Source organism: Triturus cristatus, chromosome 8 (assembly GCF_964204655.1).
Source record: "Triturus cristatus chromosome 8, aTriCri1.1, whole genome shotgun sequence".
Lineage (NCBI taxonomy): Eukaryota > Metazoa > Chordata > Amphibia > Caudata > Salamandridae > Triturus > Triturus cristatus.
Window position 1 is genome coordinate 601443498 of NC_140591.1, and position 24238 is coordinate 601467735.

Consider the following 24238-nt stretch of genomic DNA (forward strand, 5'->3'; position numbering starts at 1 on the left):
AAGCCGGAAGGCATTGAACACTGTTCTCCCGCTCGACACTAACGTTGTCGAGAAGGCCAAAAAACCAGGCCAAGGAACTGCTGGTTTTCCAGGATCTGCGTGCGAATGCGGAAAAGAAGAAAACTGACGTCAGCGCACCGGGAAGGGCATATATGGCTCCATTGACGTCATGTCCGGGGACAACGTCAGGGCGGTGCCGGATGGCGCCGCCGCCCCCCCCCCCCCGGCACGCAGAGGTGCTGCTGCAGGAAAACTTTTCCTGATCCAGTCTGACGCCCGGGTATATTCTAAGTTTAGGAATCTATGGCTAGACGTCTATCAGATAGAGTGCTTGCCCTGGTAGCGATGCAGGACCCTCATGTGCAGCATGAAAATGTAAGTCTCAGTTTTTTCCCTATATAGCCTCATATACAAGCTGCAAGCTAAAATCTGATTGTGTGCAAACGTAAGTTTGCAAAAAAATCGGGATTCCAAGTGGTGCTAGCATGATAATTCAAACCACTCCGCCCCCAACTTCCTTCGTCCAAACTTTCCATGACATATTCCACCAGGAAAACCTGTACAAATTTATCAGGGGACAATGCCTGTACAAAAAAGGAAACACATACAGAAATAAGTGTTGTAAACACCGATTCCAATAATGCAACAAGAATAAGTGATGGCAATGAGAAATTGCGCTGTCAAGGGCAAGACACCAAGAGTACAGCATTAGAGAGGCGTGAAGGGAGCACATATCAAAGTTAAGCGCAGGATTAAGGTCCCACTGCAGCATATTCGAGTTAACATATGCGAAAGCCCTTCAAGGAAACTCATCACAATAGGTGACTTGAATAATAAGCCTGATCAGTAAAAGTAGAAAGGGCCAAAAAGTAACACTTAACAATAATCCCAGCAAAGCTGTGCCAGGCTACAGGCAGCGCAAACAAAAGAACATCAGACAGTTTTGTATGCATGAGATCAACTTGCTTCTCCTCACACCAGGTGACAAATTCAGACCTATGACTTAAGTGACTTAAGGATTGATAGTGGGTGGACAGAATGACATCCACTACCAATGGAAGGCCGAAGACTTGTACATCTTTGACGTTGTCTTCTTTTTGTGGGACTTACTAGATTTTCCCTATGACTTCGAATCGTACAACGATTGCCGGGTGCAGTTCCACAAACAATCTCCGGACCTTCCTCGCGACAGAGATCTGGAACGTCACAAGGTCAGTCAGCATCGGCTGGTGAAGAGCTTGAGGGACCTTCACTGCCTTTGGATGAATGGCATGGCAGACCTCGCATGTCATGGCATCGTGATGAGGCTCCAGACACCAAGGCAAGCCTAGTGTGGGTCTGTACCTGACATCTGACGGTGACAGGCACCAGATGGTTTGAAACTTGACTATTTGGTGGACATTTTCACACCAGGAGACAAAGACTCCAAAAAATATTTAACAAAAGGTTGAAAATAGATCAGTCAAAAAGTGACAGGGCTAGCTCTCTACGATCTGTGCTGACTGGCATGGAAAAATAAACCGGGCTGTGTTGGCGCCTATATAGGCACCGGGCACGTCACTTCTGGCGTGGCGGCCATGCGGAGCCGAATTATGTCACCTATCAATGCACAGGAGTACTGATCCTCAAAAGTTTCCTGATCCAATCTGATGCCTGGGGATTATTCTAAGGTAAGGAATCTGCAGCTAGACGTTTCTACCAGATGGGTAAAAGCAACATGGCTATATGTAAACAAAAAGGCAAGCTTTTATTTAAAATACAGATGAGACTTCATGACTGCCATTTTCGAATCTCCTCGCTAGAAACCGAGCACTTCATGTTTTTGAAACATACAATTTAAGGAGGCACTGCATATTACTGCAAATAAAATTATTTCTCAGTGTCACCCATCACATGCAGCAAGCCCATTCTTTTGTGGCACAAACACTTCCAAAGTAGACCGAACTAATTAAACTACAGTGATTGTATAGGAACGACAAATGTACAAGAGAAAACTTTCAAAATGTGCTGCTGAAAAAGTAGAGGATAACAGGAAATGGGCTTGAAAACTACAAATATGCATATATTTGTAGCTTCTAGTGGCAAAAAGAGAAATATTTCTCAGTTGTGTAAAAGTTCTAAAGTCCCATAGAAAGCAGAAATCTAATTTAAAATGTGAGAGCCTTCAATGAAGCTTACATGTTTAAATAATATATATTCTACTCCCAAAATAATCTAAAAGAGTTGTTTAAGATCCGGAATTACAAAACACATAATTTCATCTAAAAACTATTCTTTTGTCAGAAATGTGAAGTTGATAAAAGTATAAATCTCTCTAGATTAAAACTATTGCTGAGAGAATAAAGTCTCTGTTAACAATTATGTTCTTACTGATAATTTGTAGGATGGTACTATAAGAACATTTTAAGTTCTATATAATGCTGACTGGATCGAAGTCCTAGCTTTGTATGCTTACATAGTATGCATGTTTACATACTCTTTCAAGGCAAGCTTTGATGAGGGACCTTTTTTAATGTTTGGGATGCAATTCTGTTATCTAGGACTGCCCTAATGTTGCTGGAAATTTCAGGTTACCCTTGTTGTTGCAATGCATCGAACTGGCGAGCGATATTCTTCTTCCATTTTGGTGAGAGCAATGATTGTTTCTGCAATAGAGTTTTTGGTTACACGAGACCAAGCTTCAGACAGATGACCCTATGGAAAAATACAGAGTTGATCAGTAGGTTCCGATTTGAAGAACAGAACAATTTAACTTACGAATAATACAAAAGCACACGCAGATAAACACTATTTGGGTAAATTGCACAATGCTGAATTTCATTAATCCACCAGTTCATCGTAGTGACACAGCCTGAAACACTTCATGCAAAAGTTGGAAGACAAGTTGGTAAAGTGAATATCACACACCCGTAGTATAGACCTTTAAGGTAAACTTCTAATATCCATAACCCCATTTCATACATTTTCACCCAGAAGAGCAGGACAAACTTTTCTTAGAACTAAAGGACATTCAGTCGAAAAATGCTTTGCTCATTATTTCCATATGTCAGAACAGTATGTAAGGAAGAGCATAATCAGAGACTCGTATGATTTTATCCACTAGCTGAGAAAAACTTACAGCTGCCATATCTTTGATTAACTTGATAATAATCTCTGAAATCTGCGTTGGTGTTGAGCCTTTCATCCACCAGTGACTTTCCCCTCTCCGGATATAGCTGTAAAAATAGACAATATGTGTCATCTATAATTAACCTAGAAAAGTTATGAACGTAGAATTTTCAACGCATTATTACAATCTATGACTGAAGATTGAAACCAGAAAAAGAAAAAACAAGTTTGTTTCTCACAGATCAAAAAGGATACACATTCTCTGCAGTAATATTCAGAAGTTTGAAACAATTCTTATAATTTTAAGTCCTCTAGCAAATATCACTTATACGCAATACCAAGCCTGGGTTTGGAAGAGGAGCAGAGATGATAGGATTCACATTCAGATGAACGACTAACAATTTTAAATGTAAAATGTGCCAGTGAGATGCTACATGACATCTCTAATGCACATGAAAAGTGCTGAAGTATAAAAATGGTGCCCACAAGATGGTAAATGTCACAGACGTCTGTGCTTGGTTAGAGCACTCTATCTCCACTTGCCGTCTTGTGGAGTGGTTGGTGGAATACTTTAAGATTAATACGTATTTTCAATAGTTTCTCAAATGTGTTTCCATGTGTGTATGCTGTGGGTTTCACTCAGATACACTGCTAACAGAATGGTGACTGCATAGTGGACGCTTGATCTAGGTGCTTGAGAGAGACATGAATGTACTGAGGATGGTTGCCCCTTAATAATCGACTGGGTAGTATTGTTGGAACAGGTGTGTCTTAGTTGTCTTAATGGAAGTTAAATGGTCGTCCACTTCTAGGAACGAGTCAGGGAGAAAATGTTACCCACCTCTGCTGAGATACACATTCCTACTGCGACTATTTTCAGTGGTCACAATCGTAGATGAGACGAATCCACAATTTCCTAATCTGCCAGGCATACAGAAAATGTTTACATAACCCGAGCCAGAAAGGATAACTCTGATAAGTGCAACTTGGAGTTTAGGTGGCAAAAATAAAGGAATATTTGGAATGAGGCATTTGTGGAATTTACGTGCTCTAATGACTATTTTTACAGTTGAAACTTTGTGGATGAAACTTTGTCCCAAATCCCCACAAAATCTGCAGACAGAGCGTTAACGCAAAATGTCAGGGCAATTGAAAGCAAAGGGACAAAGACTACCCTGGCAAAAGATCTAAAAGTAGTCAACGTGTGGAAGGCAATGAGAGAGCAAGTGAAATTAGATTGCACAATACATGACAAGAGAATAAGAAGGCAACATGTTCTATGAGTCCAACTAATTGTACTTTAGACATTACTGATCAACACCAAATGTCCAAATATTCCTGAAGACATTTACTTTTTTTAATAATGTCTTTTTATTGAGCATTTTTAGAAACAATACCATTACCATAGCAGTACAGGGCATTTAGCCATGACAATGAGAGAGCCGGTGTGGTGGTACACATAAGCCAAGCATTCCTTAACAAAGTATAAACAGGACCAACGTATTCAGGAATATGCAAACAAAAAAGAAAGAACCAGGGGTAAAAACCGGGTCCACACACCGCCTATGCATAAGAAGCATTTAAGTTCTTGTCACATATACACAGATGTCCGTTGACGCTAAGAGTAAACAGTACGAATAGAGCACAGTTACTGCAAGTAAATGATGGAGAGGGCTGGCACTGAATGGCACCACATGGCACTGAATGGCACCTCATAATATCTGGTGACGGATATTCTTTGCTAACGCAAGACAGTTCGTTTCTCACTTCATATCACCTAACGTACGAGTTACTTACCTTCGGTAACGATGTATCTGGTAGAGACGATTCTAGCCGCAGATTCCTTCACGTAGAATTATCCCCAGCCGTGAGACTGGATCCGGAAACTTTTTGCCACAGCATCCCTGCGCACCGGGGGCGGGGCGACATCACGCGACTCCGCCCAGGCGTCCGCGTACGTGACGTCAGCGAGGTCACAAAAGATCCGCCCCGGCGCGCCCGCGTCAGTTTTCTTCGGAGAACTTTTCCGTACCACAACGCGGAACCACCAGATAAAAAAAACTATGGGAGCATGGGAACAGTGTGCGAAAAGCAGAAAAATTGGAAAGAAACGGTGACTAACACCACCACCAGGGTAGTGTCAACACCGCAGACCCCCAAGGGCAGAGAAAGAAGAAAGAAGAAGAACAAGCAAAAACCTGCGCAGCCCCCCTGCCCGCAAATAGACAACCTCCCATCCCTGTGCCCCGAAGGGGAGAACAGGCATAAAAGCATGGCACACGTAGGAAGCCCACCCCCTCATCCTGAGAAAGGAAGGGGACCAGTCCCAAGACAGACCGGGACAACAAACCACCAAGCCACCCCAACCTGGAGGGCAACCACCCACAAGGACAAGGGCAAGAGGACCTTCAAACCAGAAGATAGCAATGGAGGGAAGGGAGGGGAGGGAGGACAAGGATAGAAGCAATCCCCCCAAACTTGGGTTAGCCAGAACAGCAGGGCACCGGCGCACCGAAACCCCATCCTCCAAAGAACCAAGGAAGGAATGAACCGCCCCAGACAGAGCCACCTGTCAAGGACAAGGAAGGCACTCACAGGAAAACCCAGCCCCCTGCTGGGAGGCGACTACCGAAGACCAACCCAAGGGTCCTCGCAGAACAGGGGAGGAAGGGCGGGCCGTGAAGGAATCTGCGGCTAGAAACGTCTCTACCAGATACATCGTTACCGAAGGTAAATAACTCGTACATCTGATAGAGACTACTAGCCGCAGATTCCTTTACGTAGAATAGATACCCTAGCAATACCCCCTGAGAAGGAGGGTCTGCGAAAGGACCCCACCAGCCAATGCAGAACAGAGGGCCCCACAGGGGACCAGATCTGTGGACCAGGTAGAGCCTCGCCCCTGCCAGGCAAATGGAACCCCCACAAGCAGAACCCCACCGACCCCAAGGGGATGTAGGAGGGAAAGAAGGCTGAAGCAGCTTGTACACTCACAGCAGAGGGGGCAAGGGCTGAGAGGCCGAAGCACCCCCATTCCCCCACAAGGCAACATAGCTTCCGTCGAATGCCAAGACAGGAAGAAGAAGAAGCAGCCTAGCGAGCCCAAGGAAACTAGGGAGAAGAATGCAAACCCACTCCAGATGGAGAACAGCCTACCAGCCAGAACAATGCTGGCAGTCAAGGCCAGAAGCAAGAAGAACGGCCCGAGGCCCCAAGAAGGCCAAGTATCAACACCTGGCAAGGGAGAACACAGGGACATCCCAGACCGCAGAACAGGAGCAGGGAGAGGAGCAGAGGCCCGGGCCACCACCACAAGAGGCCACGCACACGACCTCAGGAAGCAAAAGCAACCTACGTAAACACCATGGAGAACAGGTACCCGAAGGTGACCAGAACCGTCCAGCAGAGCGCAAGCCATATGACAGCTATCATAATCCCACATAGGGCACGTGAAGTCCCAATATATGGGAACCCTCTTTGGAAGAACTTCCGCAGCAGAGGAAGAAACAAAAGAACCACGGGGGGGGGAAAAAAAAAAGCATCCCCGCTACAGGCTTGACAGCAGCCCAAGCAAAGCAGAAGGCCCAATGTCAGGGCCAAGTCTGCGCAACAACTCCTGCAGAACTCACAAACAACAATAAAAGGGCCGTCCAGCAGCCAACAATACCAAAGTCCCAAGGAAGGACATAAATGGCCAGAAAAACATACTCCACAACCATAACCGCCAGGCTAAGAAGGCCGAAAGCAACCCTAACTCAGAAGTCACTGAGGAGGGGAAGGAGGAGGAGGAGGGAGCCCTGCCAAGAGCCTCTGGATGGCGGAGTCGGCCGGGGCATGAAACAACAGACTGCCATCAAATGGGAGCTCAATGAGCCTCTCCTGAATATTTTCGGGGAAGATGCCGTCCAGAAGCCAAGCATGGCGACGGAGGGCGACCGAGGAAGCCATGGCACGGCCCAGCGCCTCAGACGTCCGGAGCGGAGAATAAACGCTGCAAGCTCTCAGCCATCCAATGCGTGGTGCCCCAAATCCACCTGAGCAGACTCCAGTGACGCTGCAGACCCCAGAGTCTCAGCCGAGTCCCACAAACAGGAGGAGGCCCTAGCCAGCACACACAAGGTGTTAAGGGCCCGCAGGGCCGCGCTGGTCGAGGCGAAAAAATGTTGCATCTCCAAGTGTCCAGCCAGCGGGCCTCTCTGGACGGCGGAGCCAACAGGGGCGGCAGCGAGGGAAAAGCAGTCCTCAGAAGGGGACTGGTGGCTGAGGGGTGAATGGACAGGCACGCCGGGTCACGCGGCGTCGAAAGGTGCAGAAGATGTGGAGGCACTCCAAGCCCCCGTCAAGGCAGAAAGGAGCGAACCCTCAAAGGGAAATAAGATTTCCCTCCCACCAGAGCCCTGGTGGAGGACCTCCAACAGATGGTCCGCCGGAAAGTGAGACACTGGGTCACCCATGCGTAGGATGCCCACAGTCGTGGACACCGCGTGAGCGAAAGCCACATCCGTAGGGCCCCGCGGTGGAGAAAGCAACTCCTCTGTGGGCGACGGCTGCAAACTAAGGTGGCCGTCCCCGAGAGCAAGTGGGGCGGGCAAGGGCCAGACCTGGAAGTCAGGAGGAGCCGAAGAATAATGGACCTGATGCTTTTCCGAGGGACACCCCTGCCGCAGGAAGGGCGGGAAGCCACCCTTCGACGCCGGTAAAAAGGACACCACACGGCAACCAGTCTCCGGGGAGGATGACACCAATATGCAGCCTGCCTCCGGAGAAGGAGCATCCGAAGACGAATCCGCAGTACGACCCCTGCGCGGATCCGTAGAGTCCGCTGCTTGAGGCAGGACACCGGCGCCCTCCGGCGTCGCCAGGCAAGGGACCTCCAAGTCACCCCGCACCGGAGACCGGAGCGGGGACCGGAGTAGAGCTGGAGCCGCACTGGCCCCGGTGCGGCACTGGGACGGCGCCTGCCCGATCCCTGCCGAGGCAACCACCTGCGTGGGGGAACGGGATGGGCCCAAAGCCTTCCACCGGCCGCGGCCCAAAAGGAGGAGAAGGTCGCCCGGCAACCCCTGTGGCGGCGCCAGGGACGATACAACCTCCGACTCGCCCTCCAAAGAGGCAGCCGCCTGAGAGGAGGTACGAGAGGGGCCCGGCGATGGGTCTGCCCTCGACCCGGAGCGGGACGAGGAGGGGCCACTGACCCCTGTGACTCCGCACGGTCCAGCTGCTGCCGGCGCCGTAGCGGCGTCACCTCGGCCTTAGACAGGACCACCCTGCCAAGGGACCGAGAGGGGCTCGGGGATGCGACCCGAGCCCCGGCGACCTTGCACGACACCACAGGGACCCCCGCAGGGGTTTGCGGTGAGGCAGAGACGCCGTGGCCTGAAGAAGGTGCCCCCGAGGAGCCGCACCCCAACAGTACCACATCCTCCAAGCCTGAATCCGACTCAGTCGGCGCTGGGGCCGGAGCCACCGGCGGCGCCGCGGAGAGCCCTGCGCAAGGCGAGGGATCCGCCGACGCCCCAGGAGGGGAAGGAGGAGGCGACGCTAGCGAGGCCTGCAAAGCCGCCGCGTAAGTCTCCATCTGGACTCTCGATGCCCCAACACCGGGAAACGGTGGATAGGACGACACGCGGGCTGCATCACCCGCGGCGAGGCCACACCCCTGGTAGGCCGGAAACCAGCCCCTGGAGACGAACTGCGACACTTACCCACCGGGAAGCGACGCTCATGTGACATCGGAGAAAGGCGAGGACGACGACCACGGCCGGACCTGAAGCCGTCCGCCGAAGCAGACAGAGGGGAGGACGTCGACCTGGAGAGACGCGCTGAGAGAAGTTTCATACAGCGCTCCCGCTGCGACTTCGGCTTCAACTTTTGGCACGCCGCACAATCTGAGGTGCCGTGATCCTCCCCCAAACACCACATGCAAATGAGGTGAGGGTCCGTCACCGACATAAGACGCTCACAAAACGTGCAAGTCTTAAAGCCCGAAGGCTTTCACAAACTGTTCCAACTAAAAAAGAATGGCAGAAAGGAGGGCCTTAAACAGGCCCGCAGCAAGGAACAGATCCGCGTTGCACGCGGAAAAGGAAAAAACTGACATGGGTGCGCCGGGGCGGGTCTTATGTGACCTCGCTGACGTCACATACGCGGACGACGCCTGGGCGGAGTCACGTGATGTCGCCCCGCCCCCAGCGCACAGGGATGCTGTGGCAAAAAGTTTCCGGATCCAGTCTCACGCCTGGGGATAATTCTACGTGATGGAATCTTTGGCTAGTAGTCTCTATCAGATTATCTTTTCAGAATTGAACATTCCCTGACGAAGGGCTATTCCAGCCCGAAATACATTGGGATTGTTTAACCAGATGATTTGTTTTATTGATTGGTCCACCGATCAAATAATTTATAAAAAGTTACCACGTCAAGAATGTGAATATACATGAATAAAGTAATTCATGAATGAATAAAATCAGCAAGATAATCAAATTAAATCAAATTGTATTTAAACCAAGATTGAAAAACCAAACACCTTCCTCTGCGTTGACCCAGCTGTGCTACCAGGGGAGGCTTCCCTAGGAGGGAGAGCTATTTCCTAATAATTTTTGACACATTTTTGATCAGAAAGCGATACCCTACTGCATGCCCAGAATCTAAAACAATAACACCAAGGATACAAACTTATCTAATTTCGGAGTGTATGAACCATTCTAATTGGTTATACAATCATGTTCCCCTGCCTTTAGTGACTAACTGCAAGTATAATGGTATCCTGGTTCTTGATTTTGGCTCCAACCTTGCACTAATCTAGCATGCCCGCAAAGACATAGGCCATTGACATGCAAGGTTGTGGACCTGGAGGAGCACACAAAGCATGCTTCTCGTTGGTTAGACAGTGGACTACTGTCTGTCAAGGGTTTAGTATGTAGTGTGGTGGCGGTAGTGTACCATGTTTTGTGAATCAACCTTGGGAATTAGATCTGTTTATCTGTGTCGCAGGAGTGGAAGCCTATTGGTTACTCGGCATAGTTCCTCTTCTAAATGCTAGCCCAGGTACTCCATACATGTTTGAGTCAAGGTCTGTGTGTGACCTGCATAGTACATACATGGTGTTTATGAGTGAACCAGAGTAATGAAGGCATGTGGGTTCTATTTTGGAAGGAGATAGCCTGTTCATGTACACAAGATGAATGTGAGGTTGTTTTCCCAGACAATCGAGGCGCATTGGTGACATTCCTGAAGGTGGTAGGAGGAGAGTTAGACAATGAAGTGGGGAAAGAGTAAATAGGCTTCCCTTTAGAAATGTAATCAAGTGCTTTTGCTACAGGAGCTGCTGTTGACTCTTCCTGAGCACTGCCATTAGGGCGAGGGTGGTGCTGAAGCGTCGGACTGCAGTGTCTTTTGTTCAGAGTGTGATAGGTCCTTTAGGTGAGGTAAGTCTTTTGCCTCTATCCTCATCACAATCAAGTGTGGTAGTTGATAGTGAGGTGCAGAAAGCACCTCTTTGGGTCTCCTCGGTGGGTGCTCCAACCTGGCGACAACCCTGCTATGAGGAGCATCACTGTACACAAAGTCGGAGTCTGAAAGGCAGACAGGAAAGGACACATGAAAGAAGAATCAATCCAAACTGGTTTTGAATGAATGCACATTCCCTACCTGCTTTATATGTATAAAGGTGGGAGTTGCTGACCCACTTGTTCTTTTTTCAAGTTCCCTTTGCCCAAAGAAGGGGTGGTCTGAGAACAAAAGAACAGCTGTATAGCCAGAGCCGGTGTCTGCCTCCCAGCTAGGTTCATAGAGGCCATGGGATATCACCTGGAATATGACCTGGAAGGAAGAAGTGCCTCCCCGCCCTGAAGCACCTGGACACTGTTGTGCCTGAAAAGGAAAGTAGTGAGACAACCCTGCAGGAGGTACGGACTACCAAGGCGTGCAACAAGCAGCTACCCGAATCTGTGGGTCTGTCTGCCAAGAAGAGACTCAAAGAATGGCTACCAGCGTGCTCCTGAATTGGAGGGTCTTCTCTATTGCTAGCACTGGCCTCTGTTGTGGCACTGTTCTGTAGCGTGATCAAAGTGGACTCCGCCACCATAACCCTGTCCATGGCACTGTCTTGAAGAGTGACCAAGCAGATAGTGCTGCTATGATTGTTAACATTGTGCCCCTAAGTGGTCCAAGTAGCTGTCTCACCATTCAGAGTCAGATAAGAGCCACCCTGCTGCCAGAGAAGTTCATATGGCAGCCCTATGACTTCTGATAGTATCAGACGCTACCTGTGCCCGGAAGAGGGTCTGCGACCACCAAGAACTGTCAACACCACTATTCTTCAGGTAGCAGCCCAGGACCACCTATGTCCTAGACCTAAATCAGAGTGCTGCAAAACTTGAAGCCAGAGGATGGTTTCCTGGAAGAGGCATGTCACACCAAACACGTGCTGCAGGCCCATCTGTGACAAGTAGAGGATTAACAGACTCTCATTGTTCATATGGACACTCGGACTAGAAGCTATAAATCTGAAGAGACACACTCCATACACCAGAGGGTTAGTACTGTACCTGCACCTGAAATCTTCCACACTAACCTTACCATGAATTAAGGGGACCTGAACCAGTACCTTTATATTTTAGTCTGTAGCAGCTATTTTTGAGTGCATTTAAGTACTTTATTTTCTAAAAAAGAAATCATTAGGTTGGATAATAAGTTATTGCACTCACTTCTATAAACTGAGCCTAGTGCACCCCCAGTGCTACCGTACTGAAAGCCTTAACTGCTCGCCAATGCTACCACAGAGTCAAATGAGGAAGGGGCTGCACTTGGCCCGGTCTGCAGAGCCATAGAAGGTCGGACTCGAGGACATCAGAGGCAAATGCCCACTTGCCCCATAGCTGCGGCCAGTAGTCCCTATTTGTCTCATGGCTCCATGAATAGGGTCTGACAATATGTTTATGCAGAGGACTATCGACATAGACAGAGCCCTGTTTTGCACTGCTTTACTTTTTATGGTGACAGTAAAATCCATAAAGAGATGGTTTATGCAGTGGTTCCTCGTGTGATCAATGTAAATGCTAAAGGCTCCAGCTGGTGAAGACTCTCTTCCGAGGGGCAGAGTAGAGCGAAAAGAAGGTCAGTACAGAGAGCGATTGTCTGACATATAAAGGCACTATTTAGCAGAAAGGTGAATAGAGTCCTCAGCACCAATGTGTCTAAAAAAGAAAGTGGCATATGGAGACTGCACCAACAGAGCCAACAGTTTACTCATGCTGCATGCAGAAGTGATTGCAATGAGAAAGACTGTTTGATTGTTCAAAGCTCTAAGGAGCAACTATGCATAGGCTTAAATGGTGTGCATATAACAAATGTGAGGAAAAAATTGAGATCACACTCCGGTAAGATGATGGGTTTTGAAGGAAATATGTAAGTTAGGTATTTAGGGAAACACAAAAACAGGTGATTTTAAAAGAAAAGGTTGATCTGACAAACACAAAAAGACTGAAATAGCCAGCATGTAATCTCCGACTGTGCTCACTGCAAGGTCTTGCTGGGCCAATGATAAAACAGACAACACCACATCAGAATGCTTGGCCTGCGGAGTATAAAGAAGCCATCTCACACAAGGCCACAACATCCAACGACCAGTACTAAATAGATTTAATTGAATGATTTCTACTAGAAAGGACAGAATCCACTACCTCAGGTGCCAATTCGGAAGAGCTCAGCTATTGCCAATTAATCTCCAAGCATTGAAGTGCTGATTGCTGAGATATAGGTGTAGAACCTTCATCTGCTGCTGAGATAGGAGGTTCTCCCGAATGGGTAGGAGAATTGAGGATAAACGCTCAGGCACAAGATCTTTGGGTACAACTCTCTTCTGGCCCAGTCTGGGGCTATTACGATGAGTTAGTCCTGGTCTGTTCAGACTTTCTTCAGAACCTGAGGCAGGAGGTGGAATATGTACAGTAGATCCTATTACCATCACAGTTGCACAACAGCCTCCCAATAACTGTTAGTAGGAAAGCTTTCAGAGACAACTAAATAACACATATTTCTGACAGATTAATATGGAACTAGCGCTCTGGCAGAGAACAGAGGCCTCTGATCAACACCCCTCTCCCTCAACCCAGCACCAAAGCATCCGTCACAACAATGAAGTCTGGGTGGGGAAAGGAGAGTGGCCTACCAGGTATCAGGTTGGCGCAAACTGCCATTACTGAAGATCCTGATCCGCAATCTTTGAGCTATGGATCAAGTCGGCCAGGTTGTCCTAATACACAAGTTACTACTTGTGTAATGATAGATCTGTGAGAGACATTAGTTAGTGATAGATTCCTTACCTTAGAATATCCCCAGGCGTCAGACTGGATCCGGAAAGGTTTTTGTAGCAGTACCCCTGCGCATCAGAAGGTGGCGTTGTGCGGCTCTGCATCCGTCACGGACGTCGTAAGCGCCAAGATGACGTCAGTTCTGTACACGACTTTCCGCGCCAGGAACGCAGAGCCATGCAAGAAACTGACCACTGGTGCTATGAAACTAGGGTCCTGAAAGGGGGATGACCTTAACCCTAGAATCAGTTCACAGAAAGGGGAGGATGGGCGGGGCGGTAAGGGATCTATCACTAACTAATGTCTCTTACAGATATATCGTTACACAAGTAGTAACATGTGCATCTCAAAGAGACGCGTTAGTGATAGATTCCTTACCTTAGAATAGATACCCCAGCAATACCAACCCCGGTGGTGGGTCTGCGAATAGATTACAGCAGAAAGTCACGGAGTACAGAACGGCCAAAGAAGCCGTCTCTCGGGACCGGACTGTCATGGCAGTAATGCTTGGTAAACGTGTGCAGCGAGGCCCACGTAGCTGCCTGACAAATGTCCTGCAAGGGGACGCCACGTCCCAAGGCAGTAGTGGCTGCAGTTGCCCTGGTAGAATGGGCACGCAGCCCCACAGGAGGCTCCTTCTTAGCCAAGGAGCAACATGCTGTGATGCACATAACGACCCACCGAGAGTTGGTCCGTTTGTGCACAGCCCGACCTTTTTTGGCGCCCACGTAGCCAACAAAGAGCTGGTCATCCACCCGGAACTGCTCTGTACGCTTTCGATAGAATGCGAGCGCATGTTTTGGGTCCAGACGGTGGAGCCTCTCTTCCTCCCTCGAAGGATGCGGAGGCGGTAAGAAGGTAGGCAAAGTGATGGTCTTCCCGATGTGGAAGGGCGTGACCACCTTTGGCAAAAAAGAAGGACGGGTCCTTAACACGACCTTGTCCGGATGAACAGAAAGGAAAGGAGGTTTGGAAGAAAGGGCCTGGAGCTCACTCACTCTTCTGGCAGAGGTGATAGCGACCAGGAAAGCCGTCTTAAGAGTAAGAAGAACCAGAGGACAGGTATGAAGGGGCTCGAAAGGAGCGCACATCAGATAGGTCAAAACGAGATTCAAGTCCTATTGAGGCATGATGAACGGCACGGGAGGAAACGTGTGCGTAATGCCTTTGGGAGGAAAAGTGTGCGTAATGCCTTTAAGAAAACTGTTAACAACCGGGGACTTAACCCCTTCGATGCGTATGGCGGAGCGGTTCCGTCATGCGCGTCGGTCGCGCTGTGCGCATGACGGACCCGCTCCGTCATGGACCCGCCCGCGCACGGAACCTTCAGCACAGCGCAGTAATCCGCGCCGCGCTGAAGGGGTTAAAGAGAGAAGGCTGATCTGGAAACCTCAAAAAGGCAGAGATGGCCGAAAGATAACCTTTGATAGTGCCCGGAGCAGAGCCCTGCTGGACCAAAGAAAGAAGGAACAGAAGAACTTCAGAAAGAGGGGCAGAAAGGGGATCCACAGCCTTTGCTGTGCACCATACCACAAACTTGTTCCACCTGCAGGCGTATACCGTTTTAGTGGAGGGATGCCTGGCTGCCAGAATGACATCACAGACTTCGGGAGGAAGATCGAAAGCTGTCAACTGCCGCCGCTCAATCTCCACACATGGAGGTGGAGGCTGGACAGGTTCGGGTGGAGGACCGTCCCCTGCTGCTACGACAGAAGATCTCCCGAAGAGGAAGACGGATCGGGGGATCGTTCGCCATGCTAAGTAGCTCGGGATACCAGTATCTTCATGCCCAATCCGGAGCCGCAAGGATGACTTGGGCCCGGTTGTGCCGAATCTTCTTCAGCACTCTGGGCAGAAGTGGTATAGGCGGAAAGGCGTACAATAGACCGCAATTCCACTTGCTACGAAAAGCGTCGCCGAGCGAGTACCGCCTTGCAAATTCAAACACGCAGAACTACTGACATTGCGCGTTCTCTTCAGTGACAAATAGATCTAACCAAGGCTCTCCCCACTCAGAAAGATACCTTGCACCACATCCGAGTGCAGATGCCATTCGTGATCCATCAAGCACCGGCGGCTGAGTTTGTCCGCCCTGGTGTTCAGAGAACCTGCCAGGTGTTGAACCACCAAGGTAACGCCTTGAAGTTCCATCCATGTCCAGAGGCGCAGAGCCTCCTGACATAGGGTCCAGGACCCCACCCCGCCCTGTTTGTTGTAATACCACATGGCGGTGGTGTTGTCCGTGAACACCTGCACCACACTTTCCTGGACAGAGGGAAGGAATGCCTTCAGTGCAAGTTGGATCGCCCGCAGCTCCAAAAGGTTGATATGGAGCCGGGACTCCGCCGGAGACCAGAGGCCTCTGATCTCCGCCTCTCCCAAGTGGCCTCCCCATCCCAGGAGGGACGCATCAGTCACCACTGTGTGCTCCGGTTTGGGGAAGGGAGAGGGATCTGCCATTGACCCAATTGCGATTCGTGAGCCATCACCACAATTGTCGTGCAGTGCCCTCCGAGATCTGGACATGATCGGACAGGTTGCCCTGATGTTGCGCCCCCTGGAACTTCAGGTTCCACTGCAGAGCCCGCATATGCCATCTGGCATGTGTCACCAGCAGGATGCAGGAGGCCATCAGGCCCAGAAGCCGGAGAGTCATCCTTACCGAAACCCGGGACAGAGGCTGAAAGATTGGAAAAATAGCCTGAATATCCCGGACTCGCTGCTCGGGAGGATAAACCCGAACCAGCGTTGAATCCAGAACCGCTCCGATGAAGGGGAGCTTCTGAGAGTGACTCAGGTGCGACTTCGACACGTTGATGGAGAACCCCAGCAAATGCAGGAGGTCGGCCGTAGTCTGAAGGTGGTTGACGACTGCCTGGTGCGAGCCCGCCTTCAGCAACCAGTCGTCAAGGTAAGGGAAGACTGACACCTCCAACCTGTGCAGGTGAGCTGAGACCACCGCCATCACCTTCGTGAACACCCGAGGGGCGCTGGTAAGGCCGAAAGGGAGCATGGCAAACTGAAAATGCTCCTGGCCTACCGTGAACCGCAGGTAACGCCGGTGGGCTGGCAGGACGGTGATGTGAAAATATGCATCCTGCAAATCCAACGCTACCATCCAGTCTCCAGGGTCGAGGGCAGCCAGGACCTGAGACAGTCAGCATTTTGAACTTCACCTTCCGGAGGAAGCGATTGACGTTCCGGAGGTCCAAGATCGGGCGCAGGCCCCCTTTGTCCTTCTTGGGGACCAGAAAGTGGTGGGAATAACAACCACTCCCTACTTCCGGCCCAGGAACACAGTCGATGTCCCACTTGACCAAAAGGGCAGTGACTTCCTGCTGGAGAAGTACCAAGTGATCCCCCGACATGCGTTGGCACCGAGGTGGCATGGCTGGAGGGGTGGACTGAAAGGGAAGGGAGTAACCCTTGCGTATAATCTGCAACACCCACTTGTCCGATGTGAGGGTGAGCCAGTGGGGGAGGTGATGGCGAATCCTGCCACCCACTGGCATGGGGTGCTCCACAAAGCTCGGATTAGGAAGGTTTGGAGGTAGAAACAGCGGGGGTGGAGGTGGACTGCCCCCGCGCTGATTCCCAGACCCGCCCCTGCGGAAGCCGCGTCCGTGCTGAGGCTGGTTCTGCACAGGCTTGCCAAAGGAACGTGCCTGGGCCCCCCTGCCTTGGCCACGAAAGGAACGAAAACCAGGAGTGGCCGGGGTCTTCGTGGAAAGACCGAAGGACTTGGCCGTGGCCCGTGAGTCCTTAAAACGCTCCAGTGCACTGTCAGCCTCATCGCCAAACAGGCGAGTGTCATCAAAGGGCATATCCATGAGAGAACTCTGGACATCGGGTGAGAACCCAGTAGATCGCAACCAGGCGTGTCGACGCAGTGCCACAGTCGTAGAAATTGCCCTGCCCAACGACTCAGCGGTGTCCAAACCACACCGAATGGCGAACTTAGCCGCATCCTTACCCTCAGCAATTGCCTGGGAAAGGACAGCCTGGGCCTCCTCAGGACACTGAGGCAACACCTGAGCAACGGCATCCCACACCGCGTGGGAATAGCGGCCCAATAAGCAGGCGACCAATAAGCACCGACCGCAGCCCCAAGCTGGCTGAAGAGAACAACCGCTTACCGAACTGTTCCAGCTTCTTAGAGTCCTTATCCGGCGGAGCCGTGGGAAAGGCACTCAGCGACGTCAAGGCTTGGATGACCAGACTCTCAGGCGTGGGATGAGCGGTCAGAAACGCGGGGTCACCAGGCGCTGGGCGGTGACGCCTGGTGACATTCTTATCCTCCGTGGCCGGTCGCGACCAAGTGCCAAACAGGACGTCGGTGAGGGCGTCATTGAAGGGAAGCAGTGGCTCCGACGAAGTAGACGCTATCTGGAGCACCTCGGTGAGGAGGTTAGTTTTGAGGGCCACCGTAGGAAGATCAAGGTTGAGGACCTCAGCAGCACGACGGAGCACTATCGTATAGGAAGCGCCCTCCTCCATTGTAGGCAGGGGAGATCCAAACCCCGGGTCAGAAGAGACATCGAGTTCGCCAGCGTCCTCCAGATCATCCACCCAGTCCTGCTTGGAGTCACACTGATGGGCAAGAGGGTCCTCGGACCCCTCCCAGTCACCCTCCACCTCCGTTGCAGGAGGAACCAGCCGCGGCGGTAGAGCCGGATCCGGAGAAGGGACAAACGGCGTTGGAAACGATGCCGTGAACTGCGCCGTGAACGGCGCCGGCCGGGGTCGGGACGGCGCCGTGTCCCAATGGGGATCCCAGGCAGGAATAAAATGGTCCTGGAACCGGGGCAAGGGCGGAACGAACTGCACCCACTGCGGCGCTGGAGGCGGGGCTGGGGCCGGAGCCAGCAGCGTCAGACCTCGTGGCGCCGGGGCCGGAGCCAACAGCGCAGGATGCTGTGGCGCCGAAGCTGGATCCGCCCGCGGTGCCAACGGGCCAACAGGATCTGGACACAAGACTGTGGGGCCCGAAGGCACGCCAGCGGGAGTCCGAGGCCTAAAAAGGCGGTCCATGATGGCAAGAAACTCTTGCACCTGTTCGGGAGTCGCCGACGGACCCGGGTAAGGCGGGTAGGCCACGGGACTCCCAGGAACCAAAGGAGCCGCAGGGGCAGAACCCCTGTCCCCCTCGTCCGCATCCGAGGACCGACGGGAGGATGTCGGAGAGCGAACACGCTTCTTCGACTTCTTTTTATGTCGTCGCTTACCGGAATCCAAGGGCAAAGACTTGGAGCCTGAGGAGCGATGACTGCGGCCCAGCGAGTGGTCCCGGGAATGGTCTCTGGACCTGGTTCGGCGTTGGGACGAGTGTCGGGTCTCCAGCAGTTTCCGGCGCCGCTCCCTCAAGGCCTTTGGGGCCATGGCCCGACAGTCCCAGCAGGTCCGGGAGTCGTGGTCGGTCTCCAGGCAGTAGAGGCAAACATCATGGGGGTCCGCCACCGACATATTGCGACGGCAGGCCCCACAGGACTTAAATCCAGGCATCCCTACGTGCACCAGGAGAAAAACGGGGGAGAAAAAGTCTCAAAAGAGTAGTCAAAAAGTGACTAAGGTACGTGCTCTATCCGGATATGCGCTTGCTGGCACGGAAAAAGATATAACTGACGTCAGCGCGCATGGGTGGCGCCTAAGTAGTCTCCGTGACGTCATCTCGGCGCTTACGACGCCAGTGACGGACGCGGCGCCGCACGATGCCACCTACTGACGCGCAGGGGTACTGCTACAAAAAACTTTCCGGATCCAGTCTGACGCCTGGGGATATTCTAAGGTAAGGAATCTATCACCAACGTCTCTCTTTCAGATGTTTAGTTCAGTGAAACGTGAGGATCTACTCTACGGCCCACATGTACCATCTGAGACATGGGACAAGGAAGATGCATGAGGTCAGAAGAGCATAGAGCTTTAGAATCATTATTACCGAAACGCAAGATTAGCCCAAAACATCAGGTTCATACCCTGAATGTCCCCAACAGTGCCAGGATTGCCCCTATGAAGGGAATGGTGTGTGCTGGTCTCAGGTGCAGCTTGCTCACGGAGAATGCCAGAAAAGTTAAGAAGGGAGCTGTCATCTGGAGATTGTCTGTGTCTGACTAGAATGAGTCCACCTTGATCAGCCAGTTAAGGTACAGGAAATATGTGCCCAACTTTTAGAAAATAAGCTGCGACCATGTGAACACCCAAGGACCCGAGGTGAGGCTAAAAGCCTGTGTAGTAAATTGGAAGTGTTCTGACCCCATTGTGAACAGCAGGTAGAGTCTGTGGGGCTGCAGGATGGGTATATGAAAACATGTATCCTGCAAGTCCAAGGACACCATCCAGTCTCCAGAATTAAGTGCACAGGAAATTTGCACCAAAGGGAGCATTTTAAACTATTCCTTCCTCAAAGTGTTCAACGGCTGGACGTCCCATACAGTCTGTACTTTTTTGCCACGACGAAGTAGCGAGAGCAGCACCCCTTGCCTCTCTCCTAGTCTGGCATTTATTCAGTGGCACCTTCTGCCGAAACGAGGTTGACATGCTGCAGTAAAATGGAGTCATGATCTGCAGAAGTCCGTCGTGGCTTAGGAAGAGATGAAATGAAAGGCGGGGCATAGCCTCTTTGAACACTTTATAAAACCCATCAGTCTGACATAATGGTTTCCAGATAACGAGAAAATATTGGATTCTGCCCATTAACGGCTGGCTGTGTGTCTGAGAATGCTAATCAAAGTAGTTGGAGGCGCTGCAGCATGGAAGGAGCAGGTAGAAGATTGCTGCCCCTGCTATTGTGAACGGCTTTGACTGCCACTGCATCCTCTGCGGTGAAAAATCTGGGTCAGTAATTGCAGCAGATGAGATTGCTGACCTTGCTGGTATACCAAGCCATGTGAGTAGTACTTAAACCTTCTATAAGGTTGGTGGAATTGGCAAGTTCGTTACAATAAGCCCAGGAATTGTGCTGCAGCACAAATTTTTAAATTGTTCAAGTGCCAAACCTACCCTACCCCCTGAAGGGCCTAGAGCTATCAAAGGGCATGTTGGTGATGAATGCCTGGATGTTCCCAGAGAATCTAATTGCTTGCATCCATGTGCGACACCTAAGCACTAAGCTGGTGCTGACTGCATGGTCTATAACATTGGTGTACTCATGGCCAGCTCACAGGACATATTTGGGTGTCTCCTGACCACCCTGAATTGTCTGGGCAAAAGGCGCCATCAGGTCCTCTAGGATGGCTTGCCAAATCACTCTGGCCACGTCCCACAATGAGTGTGTGTACATGCGCAGAAGAGACACTATGTTCAAGCAGTTTAGAGCCAGGTGGGCTGAGGAAAACATTCTTACCAAAAGTGATATATTTGTATTCCCTTTTTGGGGGGTTAAAAGAAAAATGAATAAGCCTTTCTTTGCTGGTTGATGCTTTTACTGCTAGGCTGTCAATTTTAGGATGTTTTGTTAGGAAATCAGGGTCGCTTGGTTGCCTAGCCACAGGTCGACTGAATGGAAAGGCAGAGAATGGTTTTCACCAGGTCGGCATGATAGCACCCGTGAATGTAACAGATCAACTGAGGAAGCTGGTAGCAATAGTTGGACTATTACAGTTAGTAAACTAAAATTACACCTGCAGCTCTGCATAGGACCACTGAAGAAGAGGCACTTTTTTCGTGGACGAAGAGATGAGTCCAGCTCAGTTTCTGGGGTTGTGGCAAACCCAATGGCATTCTGTAGGTTCAAGCAAAGCCCTTCATCCATATAGTGAGGAGGGAGCAAATAATTCATTCTAGTATTCACTGTAGCAAAGCAGGGGTGAGATGTGAAGACGATGACCCTACCGCTGTGTGGGGATTGATGCATACCTTCATGAAGCACTACTGCCTTGACAGTCAGGTCTGGTGGCAAAGATACTTCCCCTGCTTGATGCTGTAAGACAGTTTGGTCCACTCCAAAGATCTATTTTAAGGTGAAGAATCTGTATTTAGAAGTATCCATATGAAGAACAAGTTGCTTAATTTCAATAAAAAACATTCGGTGGATAATCCAACGGCAAGTTCAACATTGCCCTCCCGTTCTGCAGTGTGGCCGCATCTTAAAATCTAGAAAGACCCCAAGTTGGTGATCGATATACTGTTACCAACAATTGTTTATGTTTCGCATCTGATGGATTGGAAATGTAAGAGACAAGAAACTGACGTAAGTGTGCAGGGGTGTCGCTTATATGCTGCTCTGATCTGCCATTACTGGGGCGGCATGGAATCAGCGCGGAGCTGCACAGCACCACCTACCAGCCACTGAGCGCTGCTATGGAAAATCTCCGGAATCTAGTCTGGTGTCTGGGGAGTAATCGAAGATGAGGAATCTTAAGTGACTAGTACCTATAAGAACATTTTCTGCAGAGTTGCCAGAAGCCGACAAAGCTGGGAGCAGAGCCAAGGATCCACAGGACAGGGCGAGGAAAAAGCAAGTGACATTAGCGCACAGAGGTGGTGCCTATACAAAGCTCTGCCATTTCTGGGTTGGTGGCAGGGCACTGCAGAGCCACACAATGCCAGCTAGATGTGTGCTGGAGTAATTGCTGGTAAAAATCTCCAGATCCAGTCTGGTGCGTCAGATATTCAAAAAGGTGAGCGATCTGCGGTTTTAAGTATCTTTCAGAAGAATATCAATTCTCTGTGACTGGCTGTGAATGCAGGAATACTGGCCTATAATGGACAGCAGACATCCGTCCCTGCATTTGCTTTCCCGAATGGGAAACTTTTTGCTGCTTTTTTAAAGCAGTCGGTGTCTATCAAAGGCACAGATACTGCTTTTATAAAACAAAATGCTGCATCTTTGGGAAGAGATTGGGTGGGGGATGGGGAGGTAGTAAACAGTGGTCCTGTGGACTACTGCCTGCTCCCTCAGAGGCTACAGACAGTCCCCAAGGAGGGCTCTGTCTATCCCGGACAGATTTCCCTTTTAGAACCTGTTACAACCCCATCTTGTTGGATGGAAACTGATCAATAGTTTGTGACCACAATTGGATTTGGAAAGAACTGACATCTATTTCTGAATAACAAATAGGAGGGTGACGCCCATGTCATGTACCTCATATTTGCAATTCAAAAAGCCCTTGACAAGTTGCAAAGAATGTCACGACTCTTAAATAGGCTTTGTACACTGTAAAAAGGCATTTTGTCCATACAGAACCTGTGATTATGTGATTCTTAGGTTTTGTGACAGGTTCTGGGCATATGCGTGCTGCCAAAACCTCAGTCTTAAAGACTTGCAAAAAGACTTTGATAAAATGCCCCCTCTTTGGTTGACATAGGACAGTGTGTCTTTGTTACCTTTAACTACTGGAACAAAAGCTTTCAGGGCTAACTGAATGACTCTTAGATACAGCAGCGCAACATGACATCTCTTTTGGGCCTACCTCCAAACACCACTGATAAAGCTATTCCCCAGTTTTGCTTCCCACCTCAAGATGGTGGCATATACGACTAAGGTAAACAGAGAAGGGAAGAATGAGAAGTTTTGCCCAAGTAGAGTCTATGCTTCTGGCCTTCATTTTAGTTCTAAAATTAGGTTCCAAGTAGGAAGTGTACTGTCCATCAAGCTGCTGGAGTACTGTTTTCATCTGTCTCTCTAGAACCATTGTAAGAGCCTCATGAGCAGCCCTGCTGGATGCGCTAGAAATTAAGGATGCCACGAGAATCAGTCGAATCACTGCCCAGTTTTTCAAACATGCATTTTAAAAAAATACCGCTGCAGAAAAGGAAAAGTATTTATGGCACAATGTTCAGAATCTCATCGAACAACTTTATCTTTTGTCATTGCATTACTATTGACCTGCCACCCTGAATAGAAAGCCCAGCTTGTGCAAAAGGGTGACTAGTGCCTAAGTGCAGTTAATCTCCATCAGCAATTTAGTTTGAAATGGAGGAACTGCTGTTGCCAAATATATCTATTAAAATAAACTTTCTCAGTGCAACTAACACTTTGAACAGCACATGCATCATTCAATTTCACTCTTTCCACCACTGTGTGCAGTCTGGTATGCATCGCAAACAGCTGGAAGAATGGGTCTTTCTTGTGGTCATGAACCTGGGTACCTCCAATACCGCCATTGCACACAATATATGCAAATATCTTGGAAAGAGATCTACAGCATTGCAAGTCCAGAGAGCAAAGCTCCCAGAGGTGAACACCAGGGAGTTTGCGAAAAGGTGTCGAATTTTGTAGATCAATCTAGCCTGGCTGAAGAGGGCTGTTAGCCCGAAACCGGTCCCAGGATGCTTGTTTCCGGGCCAGGGAAAACATGGCTTGGCAGTTCGGGCTGGACTGTTCCCATGAGGCACAGGGTCAAGCCTGATTTGCATATAGCTGTGTCTGAACTGAGGTGGCAAAGTGAGCTAAAGAATGATGATGGATTCAACCCAGATCTGTGACTGGGGGTAAGTGTTTGAAAAGTTTCAGCACTCCGTCCATCATCTCCTTGTGTTTGAATTTTGGAGATCTCCAGAAGGTCATTTCAGGTGGAGATGGCTGTCATGTGAAAAGTATGTGTTTTTTACTGCTTGCCTGATCATGGGCATGGAGTGTTTTTTTGTAATCATGTGGCCGAGTTGTATCCAGCAATGCATTACTGAAAAGAAGGACATGTCCCGAGTCTTGCTACTTCTCGGTCAGGATAAGCATGAACATGTTAGTTTGGGTCTCATTAATGAAAAGTGTCAGCTTAAGTGTTTCTGCAGCTTTCATGACTGCTGCAAATGAACCACTCTCCTCACAAAAAGCTTCTGGAGGAGTAAAATCTCAATCCATCTCTGTTGCAGTGCTCATC

At 49.9% G+C, this 24238-nt stretch overlaps 1 protein-coding gene across 15 annotated transcripts in view; it reads right to left on the bottom strand.

Annotated features, from left to right (window-relative positions):
* Window positions 1–24238, bottom strand: part of MYCBP2 (MYC binding protein 2) — a 1771217-nt gene that overhangs the window by 234299 nt on the left and 1512680 nt on the right. For all 15 annotated transcript variants that reach the window (XM_085622060.1, XM_085622057.1, XM_085622054.1 and 12 more), the window contains 2 exons: window positions 3119–3215; window positions 2575–2694 (listed from right to left, as the gene is read on the bottom strand). In XM_085622060.1, the coding sequence (XP_085478186.1) occupies window positions 2575–2694; window positions 3119–3215 (217 nt within the window). The remainder of the gene's footprint in view (window positions 1–2574; window positions 2695–3118; window positions 3216–24238) is intronic.